The sequence below is a fragment of the Schistocerca cancellata genome, chromosome 5 (genome assembly GCF_023864275.1).
Source record: "Schistocerca cancellata isolate TAMUIC-IGC-003103 chromosome 5, iqSchCanc2.1, whole genome shotgun sequence".
Taxonomy (NCBI): Eukaryota; Metazoa; Arthropoda; class Insecta; order Orthoptera; family Acrididae; genus Schistocerca; species Schistocerca cancellata.
In genome coordinates this window covers 249,025,532-249,040,692 of record NC_064630.1, presented here as the reverse complement: position 1 = coordinate 249,040,692, position 15,161 = coordinate 249,025,532, and the positions used below count along the sequence as shown (strand labels likewise).

At 37.8% G+C, this 15,161-nt stretch overlaps 2 protein-coding genes across 10 annotated transcripts in view; one reads left to right on the top strand and one right to left on the bottom strand.

The window, feature by feature from the left end:
- The window catches only part of LOC126188953 (uncharacterized), a 267,426-nt gene that overhangs the window by 27,529 nt on the left and 224,736 nt on the right, over positions 1-15,161 (top strand). The window contains exons 2-3 of one of the 3 annotated variants that reach the window (XM_049930707.1): positions 6,136-6,251; positions 12,083-12,217. The exons of 1 other annotated variant lie outside the window; for it this stretch is intronic. In XM_049930707.1, coding sequence (XP_049786664.1) covers positions 6,136-6,251; positions 12,083-12,217 — 251 coding nt within the window. The remainder of the gene's footprint in view (positions 1-6,135; positions 6,252-12,082; positions 12,218-15,161) is intronic. One more of the 3 variants, XM_049930710.1, reaches the window with a different exon arrangement.
- The window catches only part of LOC126188951 (RNA-binding protein EWS-like), a 169,453-nt gene that overhangs the window by 114,023 nt on the left and 40,269 nt on the right, over positions 1-15,161 (bottom strand). The gene's annotated exons all lie outside the window — the stretch shown is intronic.

Below are 15,161 nucleotides of genomic sequence, written 5' to 3'. Positions count from 1 at the left end.
AGACATGCTCGACAACTTTAAGAAGCTGGGCTGTACATGAGAATTAAAATTCATTTTCTTGACTGACGTCTTGAGTACTTGGTGATGTAAGTGAAGAGCAGACCTGGTACATTGCGTTAGTGGTCAGCTGACTGCTGAATTCTGATGGCCGGCTGCCAGCCAGCATGTACTGCGATGGTGATGCAGTAGTCGCTCACCAGCGGTCCCCTTACATAGGCCAGCCATGTACTTTTCACACCAAGGTGTGCACTTGACAATGCTTTGTCTGCAATGGCAGCAGGCATTGCCCAGCTACATCATGGTGAGGGATGTCCACCACATTGAGGCACCGATCCTGCAATTGCAATAGACAGATGGTGTGTATGGAGTGACCCGCTGCCCCTTGAGCAGGAGTCAGGCATGCTAACGGAGATGACGTGGTGTGACCAGCTGCTTTATTGCACAAATCTTGGGAGGGGCTTGATGTGTAGAGCTGTTGCCCTGCAGTTGCCTTCAACCGTTGATTTCTAGGCCTTGAACTGATAACTTGTACTGGCAGATCCTTGTGGCTTTGTTGTCCAGCAGCACAGCTCTGTCATCCTGGTTGGTCTGAGAGACTCGGAATAATTCTATTACAAAATGACTAGTACTTACAGCCAGCAGTGACCCACTTGTTGTGCATATGTGCTACTCCCGGTCACATATCTTAGGACACTACTGCTACTGTCAGTCCGGAAATCTGCCTTGCTCCTTGCTGCACCAGTCTGTGCAATACTGCTGAGTTTGCTGTTTCAGCAAGCTAACTGCTCCAAAACATTGCTCTGGCCTGGTTGAATTGTTAGTGACAACAGCCCATGCTCGCCTGCTGTCAGTGCAGCTGCAATACACTGCTCAGGCTTGCACTAATACACCCATGTTTGGTCGTTACATTACACTTTCATTTACAGAATTATTTGTAAATAGCTCTAGACTTTCAGAATATGACTGTATGAAAATTACATGACATTCAGGAAAATGGCACATATCAGTGGATAGAGCATCTCTCAAAGTTTATCTTCGTAATACGCACCAAGGTTTAGTAACAGGCACATTTCTAGGCGGAAGGCTTTTAAGAACATTTAGACACATCATCCACTCCATGTTGATGCAATGAATTAGTTTGTGCCTGCAGATTGGCGCCAATGAACAGATTGCTAAAGTGGCCCGTTGTCATGCTTTTCCGGGCAGTGACTTGAATGTCTGTGTCGCAAACAGTGCCCATATTGACCGCTTACAGTGTGAATAAAAACTTGGAGAGATGCTTTATCAACTGATATGCATCATTTTTCTTTGTTTGATAGTTTTTGTGCAGCGGCCTTCTGGAACTCTGAAAGTACTTATGAATAACCCCAAATATCCTGAACAATTGAAAGTCCAAGTTGTAATATGAACAATATTGTGAAAAGAATAAATTGGTACTCACCATGAGGATGGTATGTTGAGTTGCTGACAGGCCTAATGAAGAAACTGTTCACCAGAGCAGCTCAAGACCACAGTCATGTGTACATGAGGTGTGCTTGCTTGTGTGAATATTTGTGTGTTTCCTTTGCTGAAGAAAGCTTTGGCCAAAAGCTCAATGTGTAACAGTCATCTCATTGTGCCTATCTGCTACTAAACCTGTCATCTTTATGGTGAGTGGCAGTTATATTGTGTATCTTGACTTATTCTACACCCACAGAGGTTCTCCTGGTTGAAGTGATCTATGAAGCATGATGAATTAATTTATTGCTGAATGCTGGCATTATGAAGGCTGCTATACAGTCTGTGCAGTGAGAAACATGAAGTCTTAAATCTTACAGCCTAGATTAGATTATGTTATTCATTGCGTAAACCAATAAGTGAACAGCCCAAGATGGGTGTATGGAACATATCAGGAAAAAACACGTGGGAATTTTGATATTACTCAGTAATCACTTTGCTGTGATTTAATGTTCATTCAGCAGATTCATGTAGAAGTACTCTTAAAAGGTGTGTAACCTCCTTAGAATTCAAAGTCCAGCTTTTTCCCATCTTGGTTCATCCTTGTAAAGTTTTCTCTGCTCCCTTCTCTAAACACCAGGATGAGATGTATTTTTCGTAGTACAGAATTCATTCATATGTTGAGTTATTCCTATTATTATTATTATTATTATTATTATTATTATTATTATTATTCTTTCTTTTCTCAGACGTTATGTCTGGTCAAAAATGGAAAGTGACGCGGACATTGATCAAGCGTGACTTCCTTTTAACTGTACGGTATATGTTATATTGCATTTAGGAACTTTTGGGTAATTGAACATGTATGAATAATTACGGATTTCTGTAGTTGTATGTATATGTTTGGATGTAGCTGTATTGCATTGATGTACTGGTGGATATTGTATGGTGTGACTCCTGTAGTTGATAGTATAATTGGTATAATGTCAACTTTATCCTGATGCCACATGTCCTTGACTTCCTCAGCCAGTTGGACGTATTTTTCAATTTTTTCTCCTGTTTCCTTTTGTATGTTTATTGTATTGGGTATGGATATTTCGATTAGTTGTGTTAATTTCTTCTTTTTATTGGTGAGTATGATGTCAGGTTTGTTATGTGGTGTTGTTTTATCTGTTATAATGGTTCTGTTCCAGTATAATTTGTATTCATCATTCTCCAGTACATTTTGTGGTGCATACTTGTATGTGGGAACATGTTGTTTTATAAGTTTATGTTGTAAGGCAAGCTGTTGATGTATTATTTTTGCTACATTGTCATGTCTTCTGGGGTATTCTGTATTTGCTAGTATTGTACACCCGCTTGTGATGTGATCTACTGTTTCTATTTGTTGTTTGCAAAGTCTGCATTTATCTGTTGTGGTATTGGGATCTTTAATAATATGCTTGCTGTAATATCTGGTGTTTATTGTTTGATCCTGTTTTGCAATCATGAATCCTTCCGTCTCACTGTATATATTGCCTTTTCTTAGCCATGTGTTGGATGCGTCTTGATCGATGTGTGACTGTGTTAGTTGATACGGGTGCTTGCCATGTAGTGTTTTCTTTTTCCAATTTACTTTCTTCATATCTGTTGATGTTATGTGATCTAAAGGGTTGTAGAAGTGGTTATGAAATTGCAGTGGTGTAGCCAATGTATTTATATGAGTGATTGCTTTGTGTATTTTGCTAGTTTCTGCTCGTTCTAGAAAGAATTTTCTTAAATTGTCTACCTGTCCATAATGTAGGTTTTTTATGTCGATAAATCACCTTCCTCCTTCCTCTCTGCTTAATGTGAATCTTTCAGTTGCTGAATGTATGTGATTTATTCTATACTTGTGGCATTGTGATCGTGTAAATGTATTGAGTGAGTGCTTCTAGGTCGGTGTTATTCCATTTCACTACTCCAAATGAGTAGGTCAATATTGGTATGCATAAGTATTTATAGCTTTTGTCTTGTTTCTTGCTGTCAATTCTGTTTTTAGTATTTTTGTTAGTCTTTGTCTATATTTTTCTTTTAGTTCTTCTTTAATATTTGTATTATCTATTCCTATTTTTTGTCTGTATCCTAGATATTTATAGACATCTGTTTTTTCCTTCGCTTCTATGCAGTCGCTGTGGTTATCCAATATGTAATCTTCCTGTTTAGTGTGTTTTCCCTTGACTATGCTATTTTTCTTACATTTGTCTGTTCCAAAAGCCATATTTTGAGTTGTTGATTTGTTGCTGCCAGTAGTTTTAGATCATCCATGTATAGCAAATGTGTGATGTTGTGTGGGTATGTTCCAGTAATATTGTATCCATAATTTGTATTATTTAGCATGTTGGATAGTGGGTTCAGAGCAAGGCAGAACCAGAAAGGACTTAATGAGTCTCTTTGGTATATTCCACGCTTAATCTGTATTGGCTGTGATGTGATATTATTTGAATTTGTTTGGATATTAAGTGTGGTTTTCCAATTATTCATTACTATGTTTAGGAACTGTATCAATTTAGGATCTACGTTGTATATTTCCAATATTTGTAGTAACCATGAGTGGGGAACACTATCAAAAGCTTTTTGGTAATCAATGTATGCGTAGTGTAGCGACCTTTGTTTAGTTTTAGCTTGATATGTCACCTCTGCATCTATTATCAGTTGCTCTTTACATCCTCGTTCTCCTTTGCAACAGCCTTTTTGTTCTTCATTTATAATTTTGTTCTGTGTTGTATGTGTCATTAATTTCTGTGTAATGACTGAAGTTAATATTTTGTATATTGTTGGTAGGCATGTTATGGGGCAATATTTAGCTGGCTTTGCTGTGTCTGCTTGATCTTTAGGTTTCAGATAAGTTATCCCATGTGTGAGTGTATCAGGGAATGTGTATGGGTCTGCAATGTAACTGTTAAATAATTTAGTTAGATGTGAATGTGTTGAGGTGAACTTCTTTAGCCAGAAATTTGCTATTTTATCTTTTCCAGGGGCTTTCCAATTGTGAGTAGAATTAATTGCTTGGGTGACTTCATGTTGCAAAATTATCACTTCAGGCATTTGTGGTATCATCTTGTATGTATCTGTTTCTGCTTGTATCCACTGTGCATACCTGTTATGTTGTACCGGGTTTGACCATATGTTGCTCCAGAAGTGTTCCATGTCTGTTATGTTTGGTGGATTGTCTATTTTAATGTGTGTGTTATCTATTGTCTGGTAAAATTTCTTTTGGTTTGTGTTGAATGTTTGGTTTTGTGTCCTTCTATTTTCACTTTTTTTGTATCTTTAAGTCGTTTGGCCAATGCTTGTAATTTCTGCTTCTTTTCATCTAATTGCTCTAGCACTTCTTGTTGTGAGATTTTACCTAACCTTTTTCGTTTTTTTTCTGACATTTCATTTCTTATAAATCGTGTTAGCTGCCCGATGTCTTTTCCCAGTTTTTCTATTCTGATCTGTAGCCTGTGTTACCATGCTGGTTTTGTGGGCTTCTTCTGTGTGTTGGTTGGTTCTGATCTCTGCCTAGTGTGTATATTTAGTGTAGTGAGTGCTCCTATATAAACCAGTAGTTGTAACTCTTCCATAGTTGTGTTTTCATTTATTTTGTTGTGTATGATTGTGTTGATAGTTTTTATTGTTGTTTTGACTTGTGGGTTATTTGGCGGTCTATGCAAGAATGGTCTCTAATGTCTGCATTTGTGTCTTTTTATTCTATACATGTCAGCTGAAATTTTTCTTCTATATCTAACATGTGTGGTACTTAGAGTTCTATTTGTGCTTGTTCTGGTGGCTGTCTTAAGCTTTCGTTTTCCTCTGATTGATTAATTGATGTGTGTTGTTCTTTGTTTGTTTGCTCTGGGATGTTTGAGTCCATTACTGTATTATCTTCTTCTTCTGATTGCACATTATTTTGTTGTTGTACTTGTTGTTTGATGTTTTCTAATTCTGACTGGGGTATCCTGTTATTTTTGATTGTTACACGGATCTGATCAGCTAGTCGTTGTTCTGTTAAAAATCTTAATTCTGGGTCTCTGATAATAAATGTTGTGTATACTTGTGATCTGTATCCAGTTGTGTTGGTTCCTAGGTTTGTTGCTTGGTAATAACAGAACATGAGGTGTCGATTAACTTCATCTGACCATCTCATCCTCTGTCTCTGTTTTCCTTCTAGGGTGGTTGCAGGAAGCATATCCTGCAAAACACCTCTATTTGGATTTTCCAGTTGGCTAGCAATGTTGTTACCATTGTGGGCGGGCATAGGGTTCAAACGTCGTCCCCGACCATGACGGTGCTTGCCCGAGGCTTCTTTAGTTCTGTCCTGAACCAACTAATCACACTAAAAGGGGGGTTGGCTATATTAGTGGTTTGTTCTTTTCGTCACCTTTTACGACTGGCAGAACATACCGGAGGCCTATTCTTATTTACAGTAATTATGTAGCTTCACTTGTTCATAGACATTCCATTAAAGATGGAAACGCATTGTTTGTGTTTCCCTGTATCTACACATTAATATTTTTAGTCCAAGAAGTATTTTTTTGCCGAATTTATTAACAGACATTCTTAATGTAAGCCTATTATTATTTCCCCTATTGTCTCTTTATCCAGTAATTGTAATTACTGGATAAAGAGACAATAGTACGAGAATTAGTGCTTTGAATCAAATGTATCTGTCTTAAATGTTGACCTTTCTTTCAGATTATGGAGAAGAATGTGAACAGCTAATACTCACTGTTGCGCATTGTAGAAAAGTGTACCCAGAAGCTTGTTCTGAAAGCTTAATAAAGACTAAAAGATTGAAACTTAATTCTGTGGTGAGTGTTTTCAAATAAAGTTTCCACCTAATATTCAGTTACAAACATCTGTAATTGTCAGTGCTTCAATACCCCCTGTGTATGTTGTTATTTTGTTATATTGCTTACATCTGTGGGCTTGGATAGTGTCAGTATAAGTGGGTATAATTTAGCATCTTACACTTGTAGATCTAGGATGGATAAAGGAGGAGTTGCCATTTTTGTAAAACAAGGTTATAAATGCAAAACTGTAGAAGTAAGCAAATTTTGTGTTGATCAGCACTTTGAGGTTTGTGCATGTGAACTTCAGCTAGATAATGTAGTAATGATATTAGCAACAGTCTACTGGTCCCCATTAGGAGACTGGGAGCTGTTCATAAAAAAGTTTGACTCCCTATTATGCTGTCTGTCAGACAAAAAGAAGAAGTTATTAATCTGTGGTGATTTCAGTGTAAACTTTCTAACTAATTCTGATAGGAAAAGTGAACTAGAAGTGTTATTAACAACATATAACTTAGAATAAGTGATCAATTTCCCTACATGTATAGCTCAGGACAGTAGCTAACAGATAATGTGTCTGTACAGAAAGAGGGTGTAAAACAAACACATGCTTTCCCTGTGGTAAATGGATTGTCAGACTATGATGCACAACTGATTAACTTACCAAACCTAACAGGGTGTACAGTTCAGAAACCATTAAGTAAAAGTGTGAGGTCGCTCAACCCGGTATCTATACAGCACTTCAGAGAAAGCTTAAGAAATGTTAATTGGGGAGATGTATATAATGAGCCAAATGGTAATGATAAGTGCAAAATATTTCTTGATAAATGTATATCTCTCTTTGAACATTGTTTCCCAAAGAAAATTACTAAGTGTAAACCACACACTTTTCAAAGAAACCTTGGATTACTACAGGTATTTGGCTGGTCCGGGCAGAGGTTCGAGTCCTCCCTTGGGCATGGGCGTGTGTGTTTGTCCTTAAGATAATTTAGGTTAGGTAGTGTGTAAGCTTAGGGAGTGATGACCGTAGCAGTTAAGTCCCATAAGATTTCACACACATTTACACACTACAGATATAAAGTGTCTTCAGAAAGAAAAAGAAAACTGTATGAGACAGCAAGAACTAGTAAAGATCCAGAAGTAGTTTTACACTGTAAAAATTATTGTAACGTACTGAGAAAAGTTGTTTGGAAATCAAGAAATATGTATGTTAGAGAAGAAATTAACAACTCTGGCAGTAAAATCAAATCAATATGGAATGTTGTTAGAAGGGAGACAGGAAAAGTATTCACTGGGGTAGGTACTATTACTGTTAAAGAGAACGAGACCATCCTAACCAACAGTACACAAGAAGCTAATGTATTTAACAATCACTTCTTAAGTGTAGGAGAAAAAAATTGGTGAGAACAGTTCAAAAGAAAAAGCTAGACAGTACATGGAAGAGTCTGTTTTGAAAAAAAATTAGTCAGATTAAGTTTCACCTAACAACCTCTTGTGAAATGAGTAAAATTATTAAATCTCTGAAAAATAAATGTTCTGTTGGATTAGATGACATCTCTAATAAGATATTAAAACAACGTGGAGCAATTACAGCTGATGTTCTGTGTCACGTATGTAATGCTTCACTAACTCAAGGTATTTTCCCAGACAGGTTAAAATATGCCATTGTCAGGCCTCTCTGCAAAAAGGGGGACACCACAGACATCAATAATTATCAGCCAGTATCCTTGCTGACAGCATTCTCAAAAATCTTCGAGAAAGTAATGTATTCGAGTGGTCAGCCATCTCAACAGTAATGGGATACTTAGTAAATCACAGTTTTTATTTCAAAAATGCTGTTCCACTGAGACAGCAATATACAATTTCACTGTCCACATAATAGAGTCTTTAAATAGTAAAATGTCACCTATAGGATTTTTCTGTGACTTGCCCAATGCATTTGATTGTGAACCATGACATTACAATTCTATGGTATAAATGGAATAGTATGTGAGTGGTTTAAGTCATACCTACAGAACAGGAAGTAAAAAGTATCCTTACGTGGGTCAAGTGATTTAAATAAGTTTGCCACTTCATCTAACTGGGGTGAAATTACATTAGGTGTTCCACAGGGTTCAATCATGGGTCCCCTTCAGTTCTTGATATATGTGAATGTCCTCCCTTCCTATCTGAAACAGGAAGCTGAACTGACACTGTTTGCTAATGATACAAGCATCATTATTAATCCAGTAAAAGAAAGTACAATTGAAAATGATGCAAATAATGTCTTTGGAAAAGTCATTAATTGGTTTTCTACAAATGGGCTTGCTCCAAACTTTGAAAAAACACAGTACATCCAATTTTCTGCTGCAAAAAGTATGGTTCCTTCAATAAATATAACACATCAACAGAAGTCAGTAGACAGGGTAGAGCATACTAAGTTTTTGGGTGTACATACAGATGAGAATTTTAATTGGAAAATTCATGTTTTGGATCTCCTAAAGCGACTAGGTTCAGCAACTTTTGCAATCAGAATAATTGCCAATTTTGAGGATATAGAAATTAGTAAGCTAACATACTTTGCATACTTTCACTCTCTGATGTCATACGGAATAATGTTTTGGGGTAACTCAACATTTAGACAAAAAGTATTCACTGCTCAAAAGAAAGTGGTTAGAATAATGTGCGGGGTTCATAGTTGCAAAAACAACAGTGATATTCATGATTATAATACCAGAAAAAAGAAAGACTTGCACTATCCTTTGCTTGACCTATCTTTGACACAGAAAGGGGTAAAATATGCTGCAATAAAAATTTTTGACAAATCACCAGATGAGATAAAGTGTGTGACAGACAGCAGTGATAGCTTCAAAAATAAATTGAAATCATATCTCCTTGACAACTCCTTGTATACCATAGATGAATTCTTGAGTAGGCATCTTTTTAAAATATTGGGAACTAATGAAATTTGTTCTCAACAACATGGGCCAGTTTAAAAACAACAGTGATATTCATGATTATAATACCAGAAAAAAGAAAGATTTGCACTATCCTGTGCTTGACCTATCTTTGCCACAGAAAGGGGTAAAATATGCTGCGATAAAAATTTTTGACAAATTACCATATGAGATAAAGTGTCTGACAGACAGCAGTGATGGCTTCAAAAATAAATTGAAATCTCCTTGACAACTCCTTGTATACCATAGATGAATTCTTGAGTAAGAATAAATAAATCTATAAATATAGTATATGCATTTTGTGCCATTTAAGGGAATGGGGTAAATAATAGAAATATTAATCCTTAACTCTGTATTTTATAAAATATTTTGTTTCATATGTGCATTTCTTGTGCACTTGACACGTTCCACATCATAACGGCTACCGTACCGTGCGATTGATCAATGGAACACCCAACCAACCAACTATTGCTGACATGATTAAATTGTTTGCTTCTGTGCTTACACTCAAGAACCACTGAATTAGAACATGTACTTTGAAGCCGCTTTTGTCCTGATGTGGCCAGTGACATGTCTCAAATGTACTTCTTAAAGACACAGGAAGTACTGGGCGGCCATATTGTTGTACGTTCATTCAAATACCGGCTATAACTTGTAGAGATTGATCAGAGCTGAGTTTCAGATGACCAAACTTTGCGCAAGTGCATTCCAGGTGTGCTTAGCAGCATTGGGGTCAGATGATCCAAGGGAAAGTGGATTCCCTTCCAGTCATCTTCTTGTCTGTAGAGTTCCGCTGTAAACACCTTTGAATGTTCATTTGTATTACCTAAAAGGCAGCCACATGATGGTTGTATATGATGCATGTACTAACACGCTGTATCAGTACTGTTGTTGTGAGCGTGCTGTGATTTTGGACTTGTTTGGATTTGCAATTGGAACGGTATTTTCTAGGTATTGGCAACATTGGGCTATTTGGATTTGCATAGATTTAATATGGTGAAACAGTCAGATCCACCAATTGAGTGCTTTGTGTCTCTGCAGCATTAACTTCTCAAACATATACCGCACTACAGTTTATCTTGATATCTGTGATGAATAAGATGTGTGTTTATACAAATTAAAAAATAATAGAAATAAGATTTTGCAGTATAATGCCCTATATTTCTACTATAAACTGTAGAATGACAGAGGTATTAATTAATAATTCTTTAATTTTTGTGGATCACTGCTAAACGTTCCCTGAATAATCCTTGACTATTTAGTATGTATTATTTAAGATTTGTGCTTAAAAGGAATTTCTCAATATCTATGTTTTAGCTTTCTCTTTAATTTCCTTGGGCAGTTTATTGTAAAATTTTATTCCCTGGTAGAAAACAGTGCTTCGTGTGCATTGTTTATTTTTAATCAGTAATTGTAGTTGTCTGCAGCTAATGTTCCATGATTATCAATGCTGCTGTTAGCATAACAATTACTTGTGTTTTTTTCTTACTGTGCGAAAAGATATAAAAAGTACAACACTAATGTGCATGCACTTAAAGAACATGAATTGATATGTTGACTGGGCAGATGGGCTTACTCAGCAGGTTTCATCAAGATCGTGAATACACTAGAAATTGAAGAGGGACAATAGAAAATCAAGTACAGACAACTTAACAGAAAGAGAAGGGAACTGAAATTAGATAAGTTGTAGGCCTTACCGCTAAATAAAGTGACTATCCTGCAGTACAAGCTCTAGAACATACGAGGAGCATTCAATAAGTAATATAACACATTCTTTTTCTGAAACCAGTTTGATCTTATTCAGGTTACCAATACACCATATTATTCCCCACTGTTTTGGCTACAAAACCCTATTTTTCAACATAATCTCCATTCAATCTGCCTGCCTTATGCCATCTTAGTGGGACGGCCTATATGCCCACATGGTACCATTCTACTGGTCGATGTCGGAGCCAATGTCTTGCTGCATCAGTAATCTCCCCATCATCCATGTACTGCTTCCTGTAGAGTGCATCCTTCATTGGGCCAAACAGATGGAAGTCAGAAGGTTCCGTTCCAACATTACAGGAATTACAGCTGTGTTCAGCTGGCCAGCACATGGGCTATCAGACAAGTTTGCACGATCTTGTTGCGATGATGACAGAGGCATTGCCCAATGTCTCACCTTGCTTTTTTTCATTGTCAAGTCTCCATAATATTCTGCAACTGCCTGCGAATATCTGCGATGCTCTGGTTTTCTGCCAAAAGAAGCTCAGTGCCTCTGCTTGGAGCACACCACCATTACAGATGCTATTCTGAAGGCTTTGTCTGGTTGCACCACCTATCGGAACTTCATAAAACTATAAGGGCTTAAGCAGGAATATTCCATAATGTCCCACGAATTCTGCATTTTTTCCAACCAAAATTGCCCACGGAAAAAATAATGTGTTTCGTTACTTACTGAACACCCTCTCTTATGTTGGCTTGACTCTATGATCTTTGCCAGTGATCAGATGGTTGCATGTAAACAGTTTGTTAGGACTGTTTGGCTTAGGAAGTGCAGTGTACACTAATTTTCTTTTTACAGTTGTTCATGAAGGAGAAAGAACTACCTATACTAACCATTGTCTTTTAAGATCTCTTCTGCAGTAGGGGATGAAACATTAGTTATAAAATTAAGCCTTGGACCAGAAAACAAGTACCATCTAAGATCTGATACCTTGATTTGCAAGTACTTACAAATTTGAGACATGTACATAATATGAATTTTGATGATGTTACTTTTAAAGAAACTTCTATTTCGTACAATAAAGCCTATTCAAGTAGAGGTGGTCACAATCATCTCAATTTTTCACTAAATTACTACATCAATATGTACTGTTCTGAAATAAATCAGATAATTTATAGGTATATTTGGTTGTTGTGATTTGTTTGCAGATAGATGCAGAATTTAAAATAAACAAGCAAGATGACCTACAAGAAATTACCTCCACATCTTGTGCTGTTGATTTAGAGAAATGCATGTCTGATGTCGTGGAGATGTGTGCCACTCACAAAGAGATCTGTAAAAAGGTGATATCTAAATATATTTTTTTTAATAAGCCAATGCAAATGCAAGGGCTGAAAGTAGTTGTAGAAATGAGGATATGTCATAGTCATCAACAACAGCATTGTTATTTTTCTGCGTTGTTAGCAATTCCTTTGCCTCTCCATTTCTGCTGGACCACAACCTCCTCCTTAATGCTGGTGTTTGTGCTGCCATCTGCCACATCATCCAGAATGTGAGATCTCTTTCTCCCTCACCTCCTTTCCCCTTCCACATAGCCTTCAAAAGACTGTATTTATAAGCCCCTCTTTCATTCTCAATGTGTGTGCAGCCTCTTTTTGTCCTTATTATTACTCAGTAATTGTCGCTGCTGTCTCCATTCTTGTCAGTACTTGTCTGTCCAATATGTTTTGTCCATACTCTGCAATATTCATAAGACCTCCAGGCATGACGGCACTTTTGTAGAGATGCCTTCAGATGAAAAGCTTCAGTGCAAGTGATTAGCAGGTGTTTCCTTTTAGGGCATAAGAAGAGCACACACTGCCAGCACTGCAGCATGTCGGGTGAGTAGCGGGATATTGACTGGGGAGAGGAGAAGGAGAGCATGGGTGGGAATGTTCAGAAAAATGGTGGGTGTGTAAACCATATCAGTGCATGCTAGGAAGGTGGCTTACACCTATTTGGGGGGGGGGGGGGGTGGCAGACTTCGTAGGGCCTAGGGCTACTAGGAGAAAGGCTGGGGAACATAGAACAAGATGTAACATACTGCTAAGACAGTGTGGAGAAGAGGTACCAAAATAGAAGATTAGCAGATTTGCAAGCAGGTGTTGCCTCGTGCCCGAGTATTTGAGAGGGGTATGACCTATGGGTCAACCAAGTTGTTTGGGACATGATTGTCATAAGGACAGACAAATACAGGTTCATTACATAGGTTGGTGGATATTTAAATACCACTTTGGAAGGTGGATAAAAGTGATGAGCAGGTGTTTCCTTTTAGGGCATAAGTAGAGTTGAAGCACTGACAGATGATGTTACTCCCAGGAGTCATTGAGCTTCAAAGAGCTCTGATTGTGTGATTTGTCAGCAGACATGTGTAGTTCAGAAGTGTTCAGTTGGTTTCATTTAAAGAGAAGACTCAGGAAATATGTTCTGAATAAGGTCAGAGATCAGACCTGCTTAGGCCTATTTAAAATGTTTGGCATAGTGGTTGCAGAATTGCAATGCAGCACCCACTGATGGTTAGGTTGTAGGAAGGAACTTTTTGGATTGGAATGGTCGCAGCTGTTAAAATTGAGATATAGTTGGTAAGTGATGAGGTTGTTGTGAACAGTGGTCTTTGTGAAGCCCCCAGGAAGGTGATAGATAACCAAGAATGTGTTTTTGCCGAGATGAGGAGGGGTCACCTAAATAGAATGAAAATAAAAAATGTCAAACCAAAATACCTTCAGCCATCTCAATTTCCAGTTAAGCAACCAGTTTCAGTGCTACATCATGTCATCTTCAGCCCCCCTCCGACCACCAATGTGTAGGAAAAATCCCACCTCTGGTCCGGTCAAAATAGGGGCTAGCATTCAGTGAATAGTATCACAGTATTTTTGACGCAGTGATCCCTTCAATCATCACTTGGTGACACAAGGTTCTGTTGTGTCAAAAATCTATGGATACCTGTCACTGTTCAATCATCACTTGGTGACACAATGTTCTGTTGTGTCAAAAATCTATGGATACCTGTCACTGAATGCTGACCCCTAATTTGACCAGAGAAGAGGTGGGATTACTCCTACATGTCAATCAGGAGGCCTGAAGAATGTGTAATGTAGCACAGAAATTGGTTGCTCAAATAAAATAATTGGAAATTTAGCTGGCAGAAGGTGTTTTGATTCGACATTTGACACTGAACAGCTGCGGTCCTGCACTCCTCTTATATAGATGGACTTATAGTCGGTAAATAGAATGAGGTGAGTAGACATTTAGGTTCTGAAGGAATGAGGATAGAGTATCCTTGTCTTGGAACATCATGAAGATGACATCAATGAATTTGAAATAATTGAGGCGTTTAGATTTCTATATAGCATAGAAAGGGTGTCTCAAGATGATTCATGATCATATTGGAATCGGAAAATGCCATTAAGGTGTCAATGGCAGTGTCACAGCATATTCATGCGTGATATGTTGAAAGGAGAATTTGTTATGTGAGGGTGTGGCTGTCAGAAAGGAGGTTGTTGGCTTGGATCTAGCTGGGCATTGGTTGAGTGTAACAAGACAATTGCTATTGAGGATGTTTGTGCAGAGGAAGCTAAAATAAATAGTGACAGAAGTGAAATGGTAAATGCAGAGCAAGTGTGAAGAACTGATGGAGGAAGTAGTAGTTCGGTGCAGGAGTTGCCACAGTGTGTGTGGTGGAGAGATGTGCATAATGGAAGGGACATGATAAAAAGAGATGAATGTAAAGGGGAAAATATTGACAGCCAATGAGAAAGGGAGATGGAGCAATAGACACTGCACCAAAGGAGAAGGAGCAGTAAGTTTCAGATTGGATAGTTATTGCAGGTGTCAAATATACAATTTTGCATTAGAAATTAATGTCTAGCATACTTTTGAAGTTGCTACAGTTTTCATTGCATTTGTGTGTAATAATTCAGGGGGGGGGGTCGAACATCACAGAAATACAATAGTACGTAAACTCACATTGTAGTGTCCAGTTATGTGAAAAGTGTTGGTCAGAAATGCGCGAGCCACATGCTTTGATCCGCTTCCTACTCAAGGAGGGAATAACACATACTGAAATTTTTTCACACAGGAAAACAGCTTATGGAAAAGGTGTTGTGAGCAGAATGAGTGTGTTTAAGTGGTGTAGGGAGTTTAATGGAGGCAGATCAAATGTTCATGACGAATGGAGAAGTGGAAGACCTTCCAGTTTGACTGATGAGTTGGTGCAAAAAATTGAGGAAACTGTTCATGAAGACTGCT